Genomic DNA, 22,653 nt, shown 5'->3' with positions numbered 1-22,653 from the left:
TGTGGCTCAAGTGGTAGAGCGCTAGCCTTGAGCTGAAGAGCTGAGGGACAGCGCCCAGGCCCAGAGTTCAGGCGCCACGACCGGACCCAAAAAAAAAAAAAGTGTTTCAGAGGGCCAAGTACCAGTGGCTCACATCTATAATCCTATTTACTCTGGAGGCTGAGATCAGAGGATCACAATTCAAAGCCAGCCTGGGCAAGAAAGTCCATGAGACTTCAAATAACTAGCCAAAAGCTGGAAGTGGAGCTGTGACTCAAGTGGCATAGCATTAGCCTTGAGCATGAAAGTTCAGGGAAAGTGCCCAGGCCCTGAGTTCAAGCCCCAGGACTGGCACCCAAAATAATAATAATAATGCTTCATAGTCATAAAAGTTATTCGTTAAATATTGGCCTTTCTCTTCCCATTAAATAATCCTGCCTAAAGTTGTCAATATATTGTGGTCAAAATTAAGTAGCCCTTGGTGTGGTTTGGATAACAGATGCGGGCTCATTCACTAATCCTGGCAGTGTAGGCTAGCATCAAACTCACAGTCCTCCTGTCTCTGCCTCCTAAGTACTGGAGTTACAGAAGTTCCTGGTCCAAGATGACATCTTAGAGGTAAAAGTCTACTGTCTAAAGATTAACAGACTTCTATAGATTGACCATGTGTATCCATTAACAATGATATCCAAGCTGGGCATGGTAGCACATTCCTGTGATCCTAACTACTCAGGAGGTGGAGATCAAGGGGATTCTATTTCAAGGCTAGCCTGGGCAAAAAATTAGTGAGACCTCATCTCAACAAACAAACTGGGCATGATGGTGCACATCTGTAACCCAAGCTATTTGGGAGGTATCTGTTTAAGTATCAATCACAGGCAGGCCTGGGCAAAAAATAGGCGAGCCCTTTAAACTAAATTAAAAGGGGCTGAAGTGTGACTCAAATGCTAAAGCACTTCTCTAGTAAGTACCAGATCCTGGTTTCAAACTCCAGTATTACTTAAAAAAAAAAAAAGTGATATTCAGGAGTATACTTCTGCATATCTGCTGTCTCCAATACCCTAGGTGATTATCAAAGACTGTATAAACAAGCACCTGGTAAACCCTTTCTTAATGTGTGTAGAAAGGAAAGGTGGGGTGAATAGCAGTTCTTTTACTGTTTTAGGCTGGACCCTGTCTTATACCGAAAGTGCCAGGGAGATGCTTCTCGACTTTGCCACACCCATGGTTGGAACGAGACTAGTGAACTTATGCCTCCTGGAGCTGTGTTCTCTTGTTTGTACAGACACGCCTACCGCACCGAGGAACAAGGAAGGAGGGTAGGAGTCCATGTTGGCTGCTTCTTACTGTTATTAAATAGCTTGATGTATATTGTCTGGTTTCTCTCACCCTAGGAAAACTTTCCTGTATTTGGTGAGGAGGGGTTTGTGTACTGCTGGAAACTTACTCAGGGAGTGTCCCTTACTGATACATTTATTTGTTCCACCACCTTCTTCCCACCCCAGAATGGTTTCTTTAACCAAGCGAGTGGAGGAACAGTTCCAGGTGGTTTTTTTTTTTTTTAATTATTGAAATCTGAATCACAAATGGACAATTAAATTCTGCTGTCCTAACTTTATTTAGCTTTAAAGATCCATTAGAAGCTTTTAGTCAGCATAGAAATGGTTCTTTAGCTCTGCCCTTGGCAGCTGAACACAAATCCCTGTATTAATGAGGCCACTCTGACAATGCACTAGTTGGAGCAAAAGCTTCCATACCCAGTCTCTTGGTATTTGTCTGCCCCAATTGCTGTCTATCAGTGGGATGTTTGTGTGAGCTTGGTTTTCCTGGTGTCACTCTGGGATACTGCTTGATCTCTAGAATGGCATTTGTACACCTTATGAGAAACCATATTGGATGTTTGTTCTGCCTTGTTACAGAAAGAAGTCAGGCTATTATTTCACATGCATGTTTACTGAACTCAGCGCAAGAACTTGTTAAGAATTCAGAATGAGGAGACTTAAATATAAAAGATCCTCCTTCACTTGTGAAAGCTGACTTAATTTTCATAGGGTTATAAATAAGAGAACATGGATCCATATCATGATCCTTGTTAGCCACAGGGACTTTAGAAATCTGGCATCTGGCAAGTCCCCGTAGCAGGAATTTCCTTCTCTTACAAGTAAAGACATAATAGAATCCAGTGTTCTGGCTTTAAAAAAAAAAATTAAGCCTGGTCCCAGTGGCTCACACCTGTAATCCTTTCTAGTCAGGAAGGTTTGACTTGGAAGCAGTACAACACCTGCTGCAAACATGAAACTCAAGTTAAAAAAAAAAAAAAACCTGAAAAATTACCCATCTTAAAGAGGAAGACATAGTGGTATTTGGTACAGCCACCCCCCCCCCCTCTAGTGTCAGAACATGACTCCATAAGGGCCTATCCCCTATCCCAGGTGTGCTGACCTTTTTTTAGGATGGGAAACTGATAATACCTGCTAATGACTGCTTTCCCATGGGCCTTCCAAAAATATCCATTCTACCTGCTTCATTGCACATAATTTATCTAGAAAACTCTAGTCCTGAACTGTGTAACTTTTTTTTTTTTTTTTGGTCTGTTCTGAGGCTTGAACTCAGGACCTGGGCACTGTCTCTGAGCTTCTTTGTGCATAAGGCTAGCACTCTACCACTTGAGCCACACCACTACCTCCAGCTTTTGAGTGGTTAATTGGGGATAACAGTCTCATGGGAACTTTTCTGCCCCGGCTGGCTTTGAACTGCAATCCTCAGATCTCAGCCTCCTGAGTAGCAAGGATAACAGGCGTGAGCCACCAGCGTCTCGCTCTGTGTAACTATTGCTTCTGCAATTGCTTGCTCATTCTGTGTTAGGTCAGCTTGAACTCAGTTCTCCGGAACAAGGGTATATTCTTTCCTCAATTGGACATCACTTTTTTTTTCTCTTCCTCTTCTTCTTCTTCTTCTCCTCCTCCTCCTCCTCCTTCTTTTTCTTCTCCTCTTCTTCTTTTTTTTTTTTTGGTTTGGTCATGGGGCTTGAAATCTGGGCCTAGACACTGTCCCTGAGCTCTTCAGCTCAAGGGTAGCACTCTACCACTTGATCCACACTGCCATTTCCGGTTTTCTGGTGGTTTATTGGAGATAAAGAGTCTCACAGACTTTCCTGCCTGAGCTGGCTTTGAACCACAATCCTCAAATTTCAGCCTCCTAGGTAGCTAGGATTACAGGCATGAGCCACTGGCGCCTGGCTACCTTTTTGTGTATGTAGAGTGTAATTTTGTGAAGTAGAAACTCTTAATTTGAGTGAATGTCTTCCTTCAGGTTTAACTCAGAAAAGGATGTCATTTTATATTAGAAAATACTGAATGTAGCTGGGTGCTGGTGGCTCATACCTGTAACCCTGGCTACTCAGGAGGCTGAGATCTGAGGATCATGGCTCAAAGCTAGCCTGGACAGGAAAGTCCATGGGACTCTTGTCTCTAATAAACTACTCAGAAAAAACTGGAAGTAACACTGTGACTCTAGTGGTAGAGCTCTAGCCTTGAGTAAAAGAAGCTCAGGGACAGTACCCAGGCCTCCAGTTCAAACTCCAGGACCAGCACCAAAAAAACAAAAAAAAAAACCTGAATGTATAATTACACTTCCCGGAGAGAAAGGACTTCTAGAGAGTGAGCTGTCTAACATTGGGGAGATAGACACAGGATTATCTGTTAGCTTCCTGGCACCTTTGCTGTGTTTGGGTTCTTCCTATAGTTGTTTTGTTACCTTTTCTTCTTATTCTTTTCTCATGTAGCTCTCACGGGAGTGCCGAGCGGAAGTGCAAAGGATCCTACACCAGCGTGCCATGGATGTTAAACTGGACCCTGCCCTCCAGGATAAGTGCCTGATAGATCTGGGGAAGTGGTGTAGTGAGAAAACAGAAACTGGCCAGGTAAATGACAAGCCTTCCCGTTCAGTATTGACTCATGTTTTGAGTAGGGTACCCCATGAAGTCCAAGTTGGTGTTGTTTTCTTTTTCCTTCTTTTTTTTTTTTTGTCGGTTGTGGGGTTTGAACTCTAGGCCTGGACACTGTCTCTGAGCTCTTCAGCTCAAAGTGAGCACTCTTTCATTTAGCCATAGTGCCACTCCCAGTTTTTTGGTGGTTAATTGCAGATAAGAGTTTCATGGACTTTCCTACCTGGGCTGGTTTTGAACCACGATCCTCAGATCCCAGCCTCCTGGGTAGCTAGGATTATAGGCATTAGCCACCAGTGCCCAGCAAAGTTGGTGTTTTCTTCACAGACAATTTGTTATGTGACTTAATGTACTCTGTAGAATAACTACCCAAGAAATATTGTATTTTTCCTAAGCAGCTACTTTGTTTTTATGTTATTGCTACTGGTGTTGTAATTGGTCATTTTCCTTCCTCATGTTTCCCTTTGAGAGCTTAGAGCTGAAGGTCTGCCTACCTCTAACACACATAGGCATTGTTGTAGGCTTACTGCTGGCTCCATCCCACTTCCCTTAATGTACTTTTCTTTCCTTGTTTTAACCATTTTAATTTATTTTATCTTACATTTTCCTTCCTTAACTTTATAAGCCATATTGAATTCTTTAGAGCTAAGCAAGATATGTAAATACTGATAGACCCAAATGTCAGCACTACAAGATGTATGGAGAAGAAATCATTTTCCCAGCATAGTTGTCCAAATTATGGCTTAGAGAAGTAACATATATTGGTTTTCCTACCTAAAACTCAAGTCTAGAACTGAGACTAAGGCTCAAGTAGTAGCATGTCTGCCTAGCAAGCACAGGACCCTGAGTTCAAACCCCAGTACTGTCCAAAAAAGGAAAAGACTCAAGTCACATTCTTATCAGGCATTTCTTCCATTATGTTATAACCTCTCCATATAGGAAAATATAAAGAAGGAGTAGCTCCCATGTCAGGGAAGGAAGCATGGCTTTTATCAAAAAGCAGGATACCCAGTACGGGAAGGAGTGATCGCAGGCTTCCAGGATTTATTTTTGTACTACTGCAAAAACCTTTCTGGAATTAAAGTAGGAAAATGTACATGGATAAGAGTTAGACCTTTTTTGTTTGTTTGTTTTTTTGGGTCCGATCGTGGGGCCTGAACTCTGGGCCTGGGCACTGTCCCTCAGCTCTTCAGCTCAAGGCTAGTGCTCTACCACTTGAGCCACAATGCCACTTCCGGCTTTTTTCTTTTTTTGCTTATGTGGTGCAGGGCCTCAGGCATGCAAGGCAAGCGCTCTACCACTGAGCCACCCAGCCCAAGTTAGACCTTTTAAAGGAGCAATATGGCTACTTACTAGGTCTATTGGGTATAGCAGTATTTTCAGCCTTCTGCTTTCTGAGCCTGGTACAATTCTGTTGAGTTTATTGTTTGAAAATGCCTATTGTTTAGCTTTCTGTTGTCTCTAGAACAAAGGATGTGTTGATACAGAGTCCTAGCAGTTTCCTTCATACACACATAAACATTTAAAAAGCTGTAATACTTTGTAGACCATCACTGAGAAGCTAAATATAAGGAATAGTTTCATAACCAAGATTTTTTTCCTTAGCCATTTTTTTATCTTACTTTTATGAAACATTTAAATGTTTAATGTACTTCCCTTTAGGTTTTTTTCCCTCTTCCATTCTGGCTATTGTATAATTCCTTCAACTCTTCTCTTCCTCTTTCAGTTCTTTTTTTTTGGGTGGGGAGGTCCAGTTGTGGGGCCTGAACTCTGGGCCTGGGTGCTGTCCCTCAGCTCTTCAGCTCAAGGCTAGCACTCTTCCACTTGAGCCACAGTGCCACTTCCGGCTTTTTTCTTTTTGCTTATGTGGTGCTGAGAATCGAACCCAGGGCCTCAGGCATGCAAGGCAAGTGCTCTACCACTGAGCCACCTTCCCAGCCCCTCTTTCAGTTCTAAAACAGAATGATCAGTACATTAAATCTGATCACTTAACAGATCACTCTGCTGAGAAATAGCAGTGAATCTGCTTGAGAAAGGAAACTGATGCTACACCTAAACTTCTAAAAAGTATATTAATAGCTTTGACTCCAGGCAGTTCAGTTTCCAAAGCTCGAGTAACTTTTAAGTTGCCCAAACTACCACATTGTCTTGTTTAATGGATTTCCTTCAGAGGATCCTGTGATTGGGTTTAGAATACTCAATCTGACTCATATGAGTTTGAGCTCTATGATGTAATCCAGGCCTAGGGTCTTCACCTGATTTGGCCAGGAAGAGTCTATCATTTTGTTTTATTTATTACTTTTTTACTAGTACTGGGGCTTGAACTCACACTAACTTTCACTCAAGGCTGGCACTCTACCACTTGAGCCATAACTTTACTTCTGGCTTTTTGCTGGTTAATTGAAGATAAGACTCTCATAGACTTTTCTACCCAGGCTGGCTTCAAACCTCAATCCTCAGATCTCAGGCTCCTGAGTTGCTAGGATTACAGGCATGGGCTGCCACCAAGCACCAGGCTAGCCATGAAGAATCTCAATGTAATACATGGCCTTCTACTATGAATTTGTGGCCCATTGATCATTGTCAAAGTGCACATCTAAAATGGGAAATAAGAGTAGGCTCCGAGGCCCACACCTGTAATCCTAGCTAATCAGGAAGCAGTGATGGAAGAGTTTTCAGTTAAAGACCAGCCTAAGCAAAAAAGTTGTAAGTCCTCATCTAGCTAGATATGGTGAATGGTATGTGGCAAAAAGGGTTGGGGGGAAAAGCTGAGTGAGAGAATGGGTCTCCTTATACAAAAAGAAAGCACTCTTTACTTGACATACACTGTAACCCCCTCTGTACATCACCTTTATAAGAACAATTTAAAAAGGGGGGTTGGCTAGGGGCATGACTCAAGTGAGAGCTCCTGCCAAGGAAGCAGGAGGCCCAGAGATCTTACTAGTACCATCCACATGCTGTTGGCTCCTACAATATTAGCTGCTACAGGAAGTTGAGATCTGAGGGTTGCAGTTAGAAGCCAGCCCAGGCTGAGATAACTAAAGGACTGTTATCTTCAGTTAAGCAGCAAAAAGCTGAAGCTGGAGGAGTGGTTCAAATGATAGAGCACCAATCTTTAGTGAAAAAGTTGAGAGAGAAAACAAGTGAAAGTACCAGGACTAGACACACAAAAAAAGTACCTAGACAGACAGAGAGGCAGGTAAATAGGTAGGTAGATAGATAAAATCAAAACATAGATTAAACGATTAAAAGTGGAATAGGGAGATATTGATGGAGTGGAATAAAAGCCTGATAAAGATTTTTAGAGTGGGGCGCCGGTGGCTCATGCCTGTAATCCTAGCTACTCAGGAGGCTGAGATCTGAGGATCTCAGTTCAAAGCCTGGGCAGGAAAGTCTGTGAGACTCTTATCTCCAATAAAACACTAGAAAACCGGAAGTGGCACTGTGACTCAAGCGGTAGAGTGCTTACCTTGAGCTGAAGAGCTCAGGAACAGCACTCAAGCCCAAAGTTCAAGCCCCATAGCCAACCAAAAAAAAAAAAGAGAGAGAGAGAGATTTTTAGAGTTTGAGAACAGCTGAAGATCAGTTCCTGTTGCCTGTTGGGTTTGGACTTCTTATACCCCTTGACCTTCTTAAATACTCTGCTACATCAACTAATTAAGTAATTATCTTTTTAACACCCTTGGTTTGGGGATCAAATAAACTTGTGCTGTGTGCAGTGAGGTAGTGCCTTTTCAGGAAGAAGAAAGGAGGACCAGTGCAAAGGGAGCAGACTGGTGTTCATTGATGCGACTGATGAACACCACCACTTGCCTTTTCATATGCAGGAGCTTGAGTGCCTCCAGGACCATCTGGATGACTTGGCCGTGGAGTGCAGAGACATAGTGGGCAACCTCACCGAGTTAGAATCAGAGGTAAGCAGCATGTAGCTCCTCAGAGGAGAGGGACTGCCAGCCACCTGGCCTTTCTTGTTCAGCTCTGCTCTTCCAACACTCTTGAGAATGTAGAGCCTCTGAAAAATCAAAAGAAACTTAATCAGACTCTCCCTCTTTGTTTTCTCAAACCATTTTGCTGTGTCCTGACCCTTTCCCTCACTTCTCTAGAAAAATTAACACTTAGGTTTTCTTCACCAAGTGGCTTCACATCAATCGGTTATCACAGTGATGAGTCCTTCTCCCTTGAGGAAAGATTGCTGCTCTGTCAGTCTGTGAGTCACACTCAAGAGTAACTCAAGCATCCACACTCTGTTCTCCTTATAGCTCCTTTAGTTACGTCATTGGGAATGGATGTTGAACAAAAAGCTTGGGATTTCCAGTTATGTGAAAGATGAAGTAACATCCTGGGATTCGTTAGAATAGAAACACACATAAGCACAAGAGTATTATTCAGAAATACAAAAACTATTACCATGGCAGGGAGGTAGCTAAAAATGCTCAAGTTATCTGGTGGAAGCAGAAATCAGAGAAACAAGGAAATGCAATTTTTTTTTTCATTGTAAGCATTTTACTTTCTAGTTTTCAAATTTTGTTCTTTCTCTCACCTTCCCTCCCCTTCTCTCCCATTTTCATCATGTCCTTATGGGTTGGGGAGGACCTTTTTGAGCTGTAGCTCTTTAATAGAAGGACCCGAGCAGCTAGGGACCTTCTAGGAACAACCAGGATTGTTCTGCTTAAAGGCATTTAGCAGTGGTTTATCATCTGGTTAAAGTCTGTGATCTGGTTTATGAACTTAGAAACAAAAGGTAGATATCAATTATATTTGTTTTCATTTTCAGTTGCTTAACATTTTGGAAAAGCTCCAAAGGTTTTGCATGCTCTAATATTACTACTGTTTCTTCTTCCCACCTTTTTTTTTTTTTTTTTTTTGGTGGTGGTACTGGGGTTTGAACTCAGTCTTCTATTTTATAGGCAGGCAGTCTGCCACTTGAGCCACATCACTACTCCTGCCTTTTGCTGTTTTGGAGATAGGGCCTAGTGAACTTTTCTGCCTGAGCTAACCTCAAACTCTGATCCACCAGATCACAGCTTCTGAGTAGCTATGATTAAATGCTTGAGCTGCTGGCACCCACTTCATCCCACCTTTCTTTTTTTTTGGTTGGTTGTAGGGCTTGAACTCTGGGCTTGGGTGCTGTCCCTGTGCTCTACTGCTTGAGCTACAGTACCATTTCCAGTTTTCTAGTGGTTTATTGGAGATAAGAGTTTTACGGACTTTCCTGCCCTGGCTGGCTTTGAACCTTGATCTTCAGATCTCAGCCTCCTGAGTAGCTAGGATTACAGTCGTGAGCCACCAGCACCCGGCGCATCCCACCTTTCTTAACTTTGTCCTCTCTTTTGTTCAGGCACAAGAATCTGTCTGTAAGAAACAATGTCTTTTAGAATGTGTGACTCAAGTGGTAGACCACCTACCTAACAAGTCCAGGGTATTGAGTCCGTACCTTAGTTTTACCAAAAGTGTGTGTTTGGAGTGGGGGAGGGGTAATGTCTTTTACTTTTTAGAGTATAAGTTGTTTATATCCTGAGGTGATAGAAGGAGAAACTGCCCCTCCTCCTGGCTCTTTCTAAATAAAAATTATGAGGGGCTGGGAAGGTGGCTCAGTGGTAGAGCGCTTGTCTTGCATGCATGAGGCCCTGGGTTGGGTTTGATTCCTCAGCACCACATAAGCAGAAAAAAAAGCCGGAAGTGGCGCTGTAGCTCAAGTGGTAGAGTGCTAGCCTTGAGCTGAAGAGCTGAGGGACAGCGCCCAGGCCCAGAGTTCAGGCCCACGACCGGATCCCCCCAAAAAATTATGAATCTACTTATGTTTTACAGGACATTCAGATAGAAGCCTTGTTGATGAGAGCCTGTGAGCCCATAATTCAGAACTTTTGCCACGTAAGTGATATCTAGAGGAACAAAGATTAGAAAACAAACAAAACTCATTAGGATGCTGGTCTCCCAAGGGTGTGGGACTCATCTCTGACTTTAGAGATGAGGTCTTTTCTCCTGAACGATAGTCAGTTTTAACAAGTAAATCTTGGAAATATAAACAAGATAGAGAAGGGCCACCGTCAGGAAACGCTGTATGGACAGCCTCTTCAGATGACTGGATTTATGGGTAGCAATGACAGAGATGCCCTTTGTAAAGTGTAGAAGGGAGGACTCCAGAAGCAAGTGTATCTGGGTGCTTCCCAGGACTTGCTGGCTATAGTAGCGGTTTCCCTCTCCTGATGTCACCTTTGTATTTCCATCTTGACTGAATCCTGTTTTACCTTATTTAATCCACTTACTGAACTCCCTAAATTGTAGGAGTGAAACACAAAGGGGAACCCATGGGCTCTGACAGTCAAATGACTGTGTTAGAGATTATTAGAGCACCTGCCACAATTACATAAGGAAAGCAGGTAAAGACCTCAGAGAACATGTTCCTGCCTTGTGCAGAGCAACTGGCTGTATACATTTTATTCACTGACTATTTCTCATTTGTGATTTCTTAGGCCTGTTTTGAATAATTTATGAAGTATCTCATTTGTGAATGCTTCTGTAATCAGCCCTGTTCATGTTTCCATGGACTGAGCTACAGGTTGTATTCATTCATTGTTACAAATGAAATGTGAGTGTATACTGTCTTCCCCAGGATGTAGCAGACAACCAGATAGACTCTGGGGACCTGATGGAGTGTCTGATACAGAACAAACATCAGAAAGATATGAATGAGAAGTGTGCCATTGGAGTTACCCACTTCCAACTGGTCAGTCCATTTCCTATTTTAGCTGTTTGGATGATTACTGATTAACTTCCTCTTTTGGAACATCTTAGCACCTCTCTGGTCTTGAAAACTTGTTTATTTATTTCTACTTTGAATTTGTCAGCAAATGTGGTTTTAGTCCATTGTACCAAGTACTTTGCTAGGTACATGCAATGCCCAGTGAGACATTGTCCCTGCCACTAGGGAACAATCAGTCTGCTGGGGCCAGAGACAAGTAAGCAGGCATTTTCTTTCTGTTTTGTGTGACTGACAGTACAGTGGCCCAGGTATGTATGAAAACCCTGAACTCTGTTTTCTTCTAAATCATAAAACCTAAATCCAGCATATAAGATTGTGGAAGCATGGGACTGAGAAGGTGGCTCAGTGGTAGAGTGCTTGCCTTGCATGCATGAGGCCCTGGGTTCCATTCCTCAGCACCACATAAGCAGAAAAAGCCGGAAGTGGCACTGTGGCTGAAGTGGTAGAGTGCTAGCCTTGAGCTGAAGAGCTGAGGGACAAGCGCCCAGGCCCAGAGTTCACCAACCAAAAAAAAAAAAGATTGTGGAAGCAGTCTGTAGTTACTTGTGTTGGGGATAGCAGGCATTTCCTGCAAGGAAGATGATTCATCAGCTAAGGTGACTACTTGTTAGGGCAGGTAGCCCACCTGCCTGTGTTCTGCTGTGTTAATGAACTCCTATGCCCTAATGATAAGTAGTAGGAGAAAGATACAGAAGCATGTGTACAAAGGTTACAGCCATGGGCGCCTTGAGCCAAAGTGGTAGCTAGAAGGTGAAAGAGGAGGGGCTTGTTTGTGTAGAAACTTGAAGTGGCAAAGCAAACCAAAGAATTTGGAGAAATTTTCCTGTGTGACACAGTGACTTCAATGCCAGAGATGGTGTGGGGAATCATGAGAGATCATCAGGTTCTGAAGTGTGAGATGCAGGCAAGTCATCCAGGGTCTTATGAGCAGGCCTCTGAAAGTTATATGACTAAAATGTCACCTGCCATTGCTGACTACTAGGCCACAGAGCTTCTGATATTCTTTCTCATTATCTTTCAGGTGCAGATGAAGGATTTTCGTTTCTCATACAAGTTTAAAATGGCCTGCAAGGAGGATGTGTTGAAACTTTGCCCCAACATAAAAAAGAAGTATGTAGCCTTTAATTGATCTGTTCTATTTCCCTGAGTCCTTTTAGCTACTTGAATGAATATCTGACATGTCAGACGACCTCAGCTGCCTGGAAGAAATAGCCCAGAGAGCCCAGAGACCTATTTCTCTTCCTTGGGAATGTGGCCAATCATAGCTGCTCAGAGCCACGGCTCTGGTTGGAGTTCTTACAAGGAGAGCCCATAGATAGACTATAGGAAGATTAGTATTGACTTTCCAAGTTTCAGCTACCTAACCAATAGAGCAGATAGAGATTGTGTACTTTAGAGAAATAAGTTGCAGTGTGCGAAGTGGACCGACTGCTGGCATTATCCACTACATCATCTTGGGTACAGAAAAGTAGCCAAGCCTTCACCAATTTACAGCCCTAGTGAGGAAGAGAACTTGAATTCTCCTTGAAATTAAGTCTTCATAAGGAGACTAATAAGCTTTGATGGCAGGACTACCAATTCTGCATAGCTCTTGGAACAGGAACTGGTTTAGAACTTATCTTCCCTCCTATAAATCAAGTTCCCATTTTGCCCAGGTTTCTTTCTCTTAAAGAATGAGTTTCACAATAAAGCAGAGTCTCACAGCGAACAGCAGCATTCTTCTGTAGTCACTTGCTTTAAACAAAGCGTTGAGGTGTCTTTGCACACATGTCCCTTGTCTGGTTTCTCCTCTAGTCAGGAATATATAGGCATTCAGGCTACTAATGATTTCTGTACCGTAGCTCCCCCTTACAGCTGACCACCACTGTCAGCAAGGAATACGTTCTAAGACCCCCAGCAGATGTCTGAAACTACAGAGTACCAACCCCATATACACCTTCTCTTTCTCTATCTGCATACCCGTAATAAAGTTCAATATGTCAATTAGATACAGAAGGAGATTAATGAGAATTACTAATAATAAAACTGCAATAAAAGCTGGGCATTGGTGGCTCACACCTTTAATCCTAGCTACTCCGGAGGCTGAGATCTGAGCATTGAGATTTGAATCTAGGCCAGGTAGGAAATTCTATGAGACTATTTATCCCCAATTAACTACCAAAAAAGCTGCAAGTGGAGGTGTGGCTCAAGTATTGAAATGCTAGCCTTGAGCAGAAAAGCACAAGGACAGCACCCAAGCCTTGAGTTCAAGCCTCACAACCAGCAAAACAACAACAAAAACTATATTGAAGCTTATAAGAATGTAATATCTCTCAGTATCTTATAGTAATATCGATCTTAGCAATCGCAGCATAATTTTTTTCCATACTGCAAAACTTTAACCTTTTCACTTACAAGGAATATTTTATGGCTTTTCTTTGGCCTACCCGAGTTTTCAGCATCACTACTCTTGTGCCTTGAGGCCAATATCACATAAAAGAATAGTCATTTATAGTCAAGGTACAGCTTTTAGCACTGAACAAACTGTGGTGCTTACGGAAAGACATTCAAAAGCATGGGAGAAAAGCTTATGAATTCTGTGTGAATGGGATGCCCTGCCCTGCCCCAGTCCAGCTCTCAGGCCATCTGCCTACTGTGACTCCAGTCAGTCTTATATCTCATCTTTTCTTGGCAGGGTGGATGTAGTGATCTGCCTGAGTACCACAGTGCGCAATGACACTCTGCAGGAAGCCAAGGAGCACAGGGTGTCCCTGAAGTGCCGCAAGCAGCTCCGAGTGGAGGAGCTGGAGATGGTAATGCCTCCCAGAAACCACTGGGGTTGGAACCTACCCAGCTGGGAGGGTTAGGGCATGTTGTGATGATCAAGACATAGGGTCATGTGCTCAGATTTTACCATATGACAATTCTTTTTTCACTGTGTGATTTCAAATGATAACTTTTTTTTTTAACCATGCCTAACTGGAGGTCAAGCTGTAAGACAAAATAAGCATGTGATATGATCATTGGGTCAGTAATGTCCTCAAGGATTGAGGATCTTCTCCCTTCATTCTGTTCTCCATGGTATCAGATTGGCTGCCTGTGGCAGCTGGACTACCTGCCCCACTAGTCACCGCTAGCAAAATGAGAAAAGAGAGAAAAACCTCCACTGGCCATTAACAAAACTCCTTTCGCTTCACTTGTACCAGCTTGGTGTTTGTGCCCACTCCCTGATCTACAGCAGTATCTGGGAAATGCCATACACTCATCAGCAGAAATGAATTACGGAAAGTCATCCACAATGTACCCTGTAGGGGGGATCTTCTTGCTTTCCTTTTGCCTAATTTTTTTTTGGGGGGGTCTGGTCATGGGGCCTGAATTCTGGGCCTGGGCGCTGTCCCATAGCTCTTCAGCTCAAGGTTAGCGCTCTACCACTTGAGCCACAGTGCCACTTCTGGCTTTTTTCCTTTTTCTTATGTGGTGCTGGGGAATTGAACCCAGGGCCTCATGCATGCAAGGCAAGCGCTCTACCACTGAGCCACCTTCCCAGCCCCCTTGCTTTCCTTTTGAGATCAAGCCCAAACCTTGTTAAAAAGAGCTAAAAATATGTTGTGTATCCCTTCCATCTAAGCTAAACTAAGTAAGACCAAACAAAATTAATAATATCCCGAAGCTACGTAGTAGATTTTTACACACTTGTAGTGATTCGATAAGTCCATGTGAGTGGGGCTAACCCAAATGTTCTACTATAGTATAGAGATTTGATTGGAAGCTTTGGTTTCCTCTCTCTGAGCCTAACTCAGTACAATAATAGAATTTTAGGTTTGCATTTCAGAATAGATATGAACCTTCATATAGCCTAGATTCAAGGCTATATGGCTAGCCTGTCTCAGAACTGAAACTATATCTCAGTTCTGCAGCATGGCCACACTGCTGCCACTTACAGATGTCACAGTCACTGGACAAGATTCAGCTAACATGTCTGTAGAACTTTTGAACTCTCCAGCTTAAAACTAGCTCACTGTTCCATGCTGACTTCCTCTCGTGCAGACAGAGGACATCCGTTTAGAGCCAGATCTCTATGAAGCCTGCAAGAGTGACATCAAGAACTACTGTTCCACTGTGCAATATGGAAATGCTCAGGTAAATTTTTTTGCTTTAATTTTTGTTTTGGTTTGTTTAGACCCTGGGGTTTTGGTCAGGCACTGGCAGCTCACACCTGTAATCCTAGTTACTCAGAAGGCTTAGATCTGAGGATTGTGGTACTCAGGAGGCTTAGATCTGGGCTTTAGCCAGCAGCCCAGGCAAGAAAATCCATGAAACTCTTACCTCCAGGACACAACTCAAATAAAACTGGAAGTGATGCTGTGGCTCAAGTGGTAAAAGTGCAAGTCTTGAGCAAAGAAAAGCTCAGGAACAAAGCTCAGGCCTGAGTTCAAGTTACAGAACCAACACAGAAGAAAAAAAAAGATCCTGGGGTTTTGAACCAGGGACAGGAGGCTAAGCTTGCTAGACAGATACTCTATGGCTTGAGCCATGTCTCATGTTTTAATTATACGAGTCGTGTGAAGGTAACATCCTAATAACTCTTCACTGGTGGGGAGAGACCCATCACACCTGCTCAGCCCCGTCATCCCCTCTGTGCCCCCACACTGGCTTTCTGACTTCTTCCCTGGCACTTCTCTTTGTCGCTGTTCATTTTCTTCTTGTTCCATTTGCCTCATCCTCCCCCACCTTGTCTTCCTAGAGATTTCTCTCCTGCCTCCTCTCTGTGGCTTGCTCAACATTGCATCTCCAGAATCAATTATTCCTTCATTCTGCTCCCATTGCATTTTTTTCTTTTGCCTTTTTAAAGTTAACATTTGTTAATTGTATAAAGTAATGGATTTTCTTGTGACATTTTCATATGTGCATATTATGTACCTTAATTATATTTGCCTGCCTTCTCTTTTCCTCTTCTCTACCTCTTTCTTTTGATCTTTATCAGGTTTCATAATGGTCCCCTTCCAAAGAAGATGTTATTTAGAGATCATGTAAGAGTCATGTAGGGAATTTTTTTTTTTTGGGGTCCGGTCGTGGGGCCTGAACTCTGGGCCTGGGCGCTGTCCCTCAGCTCTTCAGCTCAAGACTAGCACTCTACCACTTGAGCCACAGAGCCACTTCTGGCTTTTTTCTTTTTGCTTATGTGGTGCTGAGGAATCGAACCCAGGGCCTCATGCATGCAAGGCAAGCACTCTACCACTGAGCCACCTTCCCAGCCCTGGAAATTATTTGGTGTCCTAGCTAGAAAAGTCCAAGTGAAGAACCTTGTTCAACTTATGTCAATTTTAGGAAATCAGCTAAAGATGTTGCAAAGCTTACTCATAAAATTGTCCAAAGGTTTGTTATCTCCACTTACAGGCTTTTCTGAAGGAATGTGTGTATATGTGTGTCAGTGTGTCAACATGCAGCCAAATTGTGGGTCTGAATTCCGTAAATAGCATTTGCTTTTAGTATTTCACTTGGCTGTCTGTTCTTCCCTGTGGAGATAAGGAGTAGCTTTCTTTGGACAAGTTCTGGGACAGTCTCACTCCAGTCTCAGGGTTGACAGCGTAAAGATAAGTGTAGGTCCTAACATTCTGCTCTGCCAGTCATTGTGAAGGAGCCTGGCATTTGGTGCAGGAGAAGCACACAATCCCACCAGGAAGCTGTTGAGTTAAGCCCTGAGTACTTCTGTGGGAGAATCATCAAGAGGTTTAGAGTATCAGGTGTCTGGTGGTAGATAACTAGTCAGGCAGTAGTAAGCCGGGCCTGGGACAGTGCAGACAACTGCCTATTCAGGACTGATTAGACTAACCAGAATACCAGAATCATCTTTTCTGGAAGCCATTTGTACTGGAGTTAGTTATTGTTATTGATTCTTTTTTCTTTTTGTTATTTAACAATTTTACTGTGTAGTTACCCAGGCTAAATTCAAATTCTCAATCCTCCTCTTCTCCAGTGCTGGGATTCTCTAGTGCCACTTACTCTTTCTGTGCTCAGCGTGTGGCCTTTGTTTTCTTGTGTCTTCTGAGCAGATTGCCAGTCTGTGTGCTGAAGAAGCAGCAGCCCAGGAGCAGACGGGCCAAGTAGAGGAGTGCCTCAAGGTCAACCTACTCAAGATCAAAACAGAGATGTGTAAAAAGGTAACATTTCCTCGCTTCCTTTTTCTCATCTGCCCAATTCCCCACCAAAACGGTGTTCTTGCTGGATGCTAGTGGCTCGCACTTGTAATCCTAGCTACTCAGGAGATTGACCTCTGAGGATCGCAGTTCAAAACCAGCCCAGGCTGGATAGTCCATGAGACTCTAATCTCTAGTTTACCACCAAAAAGCCAGAAATGGAGCTGTGGCTCAAGTGGTAGAGCACTAGCCCTGAACAAAAAAACTCAGGGATAGCACCCAGACCTTGAGTTCAAGCCCCATGACTGGCAAAACAAACAAACAAAAAACTAACAGGTATTTCTGATGTGGCACATCAGTATTCTGGGAACACATGTCTGACCACATACCTACTTTGCTTATACAGTGAATCCCCTAGTGGTAGTTAGATTGGGTTTGAGGATCAGCATGGCCATGTTGCCACCTATCTCTGAGTAGTAGTGAACCCTCAGTCTCCCTACCAACCTGTTTGCTTGTTATAAAGTATTTATAGACAATATCACTGCTGCATGTGTTCCATGAAAGTTCTCTCCACAATGGCCTTCCCTTTACAGGAAGTGCTAAACATGCTGAAGGAGAGCAAAGCCGATATCTTTGTGGACCCAGTTCTTCACACAGCCTGTGCCCTGGACATTAAACACCACTGTGCGGCCATCACCCCTGGCCGTGGGCGTCGTAAGTTACTGCGTTGGTTCCCGCTGACCCTGTGTGGACTTCCCAGGGGGAGTTAAGACTCACTCTCACACACTAGTTGCTGCCACTCTGTTCTGTGAATATAGGCTAGCCATAGACATCATCCCCTGGAAGCCTGGTTGATGCTGTGGAAATCAGTCCTTTGTGGCATAATCAGTTTGGGAATAATCTTGCAGGTTTGAACTGACTTAGTTATTTGTCATGGAAATAAAGGCCCACCATTACCCAGTTTACACTGGGGCCACAGTGGGCCCAATAAGCATGTTCTTAAATAATGTGGCACATAAATAAGTAATGTGCCAAATAAATAAGTAAATAAAGTAGTCATGGAGAAGAAAAGCTTTGTGTTCCCAAGACCTAGTGGTGCTGTGTCTGACACTGCCAACTACTGTAGAGTTCTACTACTGGAACCCAGGAGCATGTAGAGGCTGTTCTATGGGCCAAGCTTGTGCATTGAAAAGAAGAGACATACCCTGACGCCCTGTCCTCACCATGGCGGTCTTCACTGACGCCCTGTCCTCACCATGGTGGTCTTCACTGATGTTTACTAGAATATGTTTAACGCACAAGTCTGAGTTCTGGAAGGTAGTGTTGTGGCTCAGCTGATAGAGCGCTAGCCTTGAGCACAAAGAGGCTCAGGAACAGTGGCCAAGCCCTGAGTTCAAACCCTACAACTGACCCAAAAAAAGTACATTTGTTTTAGCCGGGCTCTGGTGGCTCATGCCTGCCATCCTAGCTATATTAGGAGGCTGAGATCTGAGGATCACAGTTCATAGCCAGTGTGGGCTAGAAAGTATGTGAAATTCTTATCTCCAGTTAACCACCAGAAAACGGGTGCTGTGGCTCATATGGTAGAGCACTTGCCTTACGCTGAAGAGTTGAGGGACAGCGCCCAGACCCAGAGTACAAGCCCCAGAACCGACACAATAGAAAAAAAAAAAGTCAGAGTTCTCTAGTATATTCTTGGATATCCTTCTTCCCAGCTTTACAGAAATGTAAAGTGTAATTGTAAAGTCTGTTCTGTATGGTTGCAGATCTTTCTTCTCTCCTTACTACCACAGAAATGTCCTGCCTAATGGAGGCTCTGGAGGATAAGCGGGTGAGGTTACAGCCTGAGTGCAAAAAGCGCCTTAATGACCGGATTGAAATGTGGAGTTATGCGGCAAAGGTAAAGGCCAAGAGAGGCTCTGCCAGGGCCATCTGTTCTGTGAGATATTTCATTGGTCTTGCCCTGCTGGAAGTGGAGCCATCCGTGTATTTGGAAGAGCAGCCAATGAGTCTTAAAATTCTTTGGGTAGCTATGAAGCCGGAGCTGCCCTGTTCCCTTGCATCCGACTGGCTCTGTGACATTGCCAGGACTGTCACCCCCTGCACTCAGGATCTTAGCTCTCACAACAGTACGCTCCTCCTCCTCGCTCCCCCTTTCAAGGGGAAAAAAATTCACCTGTGACGCTCTGGGTTCACAGATGCACCCAACAGGTCCTACAGAGTCCAATCTCCCTTGCTCCTTTCGTCTCCTTTGAGCTGAGAATGACTCAGCTTGTTCTGTATTGGCAAATGTGGGTCTCAGATCTCATTAATTTCTTATTTCCCTGTTCTCTTCTGATGACAAGATGGGTAGGAGCAGCCTAATCTGACCTGGGTGGTCAGATTCCACCCAGGCTCCCAGCTTTGTCAGTGGCTTCTGTCTGTAATCCTAGCCATGTAGGAGGATGAGATCTGAGGATCATGGTTGGCAGCCAGCCTGACTGGAAATGAGCCTATTGCCAATTAAGTAGTAAAAGAAAAGCTGGACCGGAGCTGTGGCTCAAGTGGTAGAGCACTAGCTTTGAGCACAAAGATATTCAGGGACAGCGCCTAAGCCCTGAGTTTAAGCCTCAGGACTGACAAAAATACAAATAATTAAAAAAAAGTATATGCGAACTGGTGGCCTTGTGTAGGTCATATACCCACCGTATCAGTCCCTGAGCAACCGAATCTTCATTTGTACTGTGGAATCATGAGGTCTGCCCACTGAACTGGTGTATGCAGTAATCCAGGGAAAATAAGAGAAGCCTTTGCCCAGGCACCCCAGGGGGTGATCACTTGCCTTCGTATCTTTCTGTTCATAATTTTATACGGCAGACATAGTTTTGTGATCAGGAAGAGAATTGTAGCCTACATTGATTTTCTTGTCTCATTCCCCAAAAGAAAACCCATGAATTAGTTACTGAGGGGATACATTAGACTTAGCGCCACTGCTACCCAGCTCTCCACAGGGTCACAGAATGCTGTCTCCTTCCAGGTGGCCCCAGCAGATGGCTTCTCTGACCTTGCCATGCAAGTGATGACTTCCCCATCTAAGAACTACATCCTGTCTGTGATCAGTGGGAGCATCTGCATATTGTTTCTGATCGGCCTGATGTGTGGACGGATCACCAAGCGTGTGACACGAGAGCTCAAGGACAGGTAGAGGTGCCTTGACCACCAAAGGAACTACCTATCCAGTGCCCAGTCTGTATAGCCTTCCTGTATAGCATACCCTCACTTCGCCCTCCTAAGAGGTGGCACCAACACCCACAATAGAGCAGCAGCAGGTGCCCACTGCATTGTCCCGTCCAGACTTGGCCACATCCGCGGTGTCCTCCTCCCAGCCGTCTGTGCAGCGTCAGCTGGTCGCTTTGGTGGTAGCCTTTGTCGGCGAACTTGGGTTTACCCACCCGTAGAACATCTCTCTCATACCAACAGAACTACAGTACTTCCAGAACCAACACCTGACCTGCAACTCAAAATGCTTTTAAAAAAAAAATCAAAAACAAGGGAAAAAAAAAAACACCAAAAACAAAAAAAGAAATTTTTAAAGGAAGGAAAAAATGTATATAGTAGCACATCTCCAGGCTTGACTTGGGCAGCGGAGTTCTTTCTTCCATGTGACTGTGTCAAATGAAGGCAGGAATTGGAGGGAATGCACATGCCCAGAACATGATCACTGAGAGTCCAGATCATCTTCCAGAAGCACCTGTGGACCACGTCGGGGCAGGGACTTCACCAAGTAATGGGAAACACTAATCAAACTGCTTTGGGTCCTGTTTGCTTCTGCTGAAGCAGCGATGCCTTCCAGCTGCTGCCCTAAACAAGCCACTGCTGGTCGTAGCCCCACAGCTGTGGGTACTGCTGTGGGCACTGCCTCGCGGCAGGGCAGTGGGGCGTGCGCCTTCCCAGGCCAGGGACAAGTGGGTTAGGAGAGTCAGAGGTCTGTGAAACAGGTCAGTCCCCTGATTCCAGCTTCCCTTCACCCTCCAGGATGGTGCAGGACTGTCCCTTGTCTGTCAGCCTTGCTAATGGTGTGGTCACTCTAGCAGTTCTCTGCCTCACGGGAGGAAAGCTAAGGGGGGGGGTCCTGGGAGACTTGGGTGGGAGTGGCAGGGCAGGAAGAAGGAGCCAGAGTCCAATTCACTTTGCTTTATTCTTCAGGCTACAGTAACAAGGTAGAAACAATGAGCTGCAGCGATTTAGCGCGGCCCCAGGGTGCGACTGCAGTGCAGCCTGGCCTTTCTGCACACTCCAGGCACACTTTCCAGACAAGCCGATGGAGGGATGGGGAGAGGAATTGCAGTAAAGGGCAGAGGATTTCTCCATTTCTTTTTTCTGTCCATTTGCTACATTACTCTCTCCAGTAGGCACTGGTTAAATGTATGTTGCTGATCTGTTAGCCTTTCCAGAATGATTGTTACAGGAAGAATATTCCTGGCCATCTTCCCTCACCATCCAGTGCAGAGTGGACAGGGTTGAGGCGCAAGAGGAAGGACGGAGCCAGGCACAGAGGGTCAGCGGGCGCGCCTTTGGCGACGTTGGACATGGCGTCACAGTGGCTGTACAGGAGGGCAGCATGTACAGTAGGAGATATATTTATATAATATATATTTTATTACCCTGTTAGATGTCCAGAAAGTATTATAAATCATGTGCCTAAAACTGTCCGCGTAGACGGCCCCTCGCGGGGCCCTTTCCTCTCTTGCCTCCCATTTGCACTGTCCGTGCGTGTGCAGTCACTGACGGCGTCTGTCTTCCCTGAAATGTGCTCCATGGCGCTGTGTTGCTTGTGGATCAGCTGGTCCACATGACTCCTTGTCTCACCTGACTGACCTACATTTGAATACTGTGGTTTTCTTCTTTTCTTCCTTTTGCTACCTTTCCCGGTAGTGGGTCAATGGCTAGGGCAGTACAGGTCATCATGGGGAGCGTCTGACCTGCCCCTCCATCCAGAATTAGGGTCTTCCTGCTTCTCAGCAGCTGGCCTGGTAGTCTTCAGTCTCAGGAGACTTAAAACGCCTGCATTGCCGGCAGCACCGTCACCCTCCTGACTGAGCAAATCTGGCCCGGCTGGCCCCTCCCTCTCCAGGGGTTCTCATGAGGGAAACCTGGGCTTGATGCTCAGAGCCAAGAACAGGATGGAATATAGGCCCCCAGGAAGTCTTGAGGTTTGCAGAATTGGATTGGGGTGGGAACTACTGTTCCTGAGCATCTCTGCAGCCTTCCTCCCAGTGTATGGAAACATCCTTGCGGTTCTCTGTATTTCTGTTCTTTCTAAACTGATAGAAAATGCCACGTTTGTGGCAGAGTTGAAGTTTAAACAGCTTGGTTGGTTCTTGGAATGTTTGTCCTATTTAGAAATAGTCGTTTTCAGTCATTGCACTAACTTAGCGAGAGCGAGGCCCTGCCTTCAAACCCTAGTCCTCCCTCCTCCAAAACCAAACAAAAAACCATACTAGTGAATAGGTTTGGGGTAAGGCAAGGCTCCAGGCACTCACTGAAAATGACCATAGCAGGGTCACTGTCATCTGGCTTTGCCAGCTGACACCATTATCTTGGACTGTTAGACACACTGCTCTATCTCACCCCCACCCCCACGCCCCACTTCGCCCGCAGGCTCCTTGAGCCAGGCACCTGGGCCAGCAGTAGGTGGGATGGGAGACTGGAAATCTGGACAGGAGCCAGAAACAAGACTAATTTCTTCCTCCAGCCAGGCTTCTTCCACAGAAGGAAAGCCCCCTTACGCAAAACATTTCTTTTTTTTTTTTTGTCGGTTGTGGGGCTTGAACTCTGGGCCTGGGCGCTGTCCCTCAGCTCTTCAGCTC

General features: G+C 44.6%; 1 protein-coding gene across 1 annotated transcript in view; it reads left to right on the top strand.

The window, feature by feature from the left end:
- Glg1 (golgi glycoprotein 1) overlaps positions 1–22,653 on the top strand; it is a 43,722-nt gene that overhangs the window by 19,829 nt on the left and 1,240 nt on the right. Inside the window, exons 8-15 of the mRNA XM_013012685.1 lie at positions 1,145–1,298; positions 3,764–3,901; positions 7,753–7,839; positions 9,734–9,796; positions 10,539–10,652; positions 11,710–11,798; positions 13,363–13,480; positions 14,715–14,807. Coding sequence (XP_012868139.1) covers positions 1,145–1,298; positions 3,764–3,901; positions 7,753–7,839; positions 9,734–9,796; positions 10,539–10,652; positions 11,710–11,798; positions 13,363–13,480; positions 14,715–14,807 — 856 coding nt within the window. The remainder of the gene's footprint in view (positions 1–1,144; positions 1,299–3,763; positions 3,902–7,752; positions 7,840–9,733; positions 9,797–10,538; positions 10,653–11,709; positions 11,799–13,362; positions 13,481–14,714; positions 14,808–22,653) is intronic.

Source organism: Dipodomys ordii, unplaced genomic scaffold, assembly GCF_000151885.1.
Source record: "Dipodomys ordii isolate 6190 unplaced genomic scaffold, Dord_2.0 Scaffold18, whole genome shotgun sequence".
Classification (NCBI taxonomy): domain Eukaryota; kingdom Metazoa; phylum Chordata; class Mammalia; order Rodentia; family Heteromyidae; genus Dipodomys; species Dipodomys ordii.
Note: the sequence above shows the minus strand (reverse complement) of the source record. Positions and strands in the feature narration are given on the sequence as shown.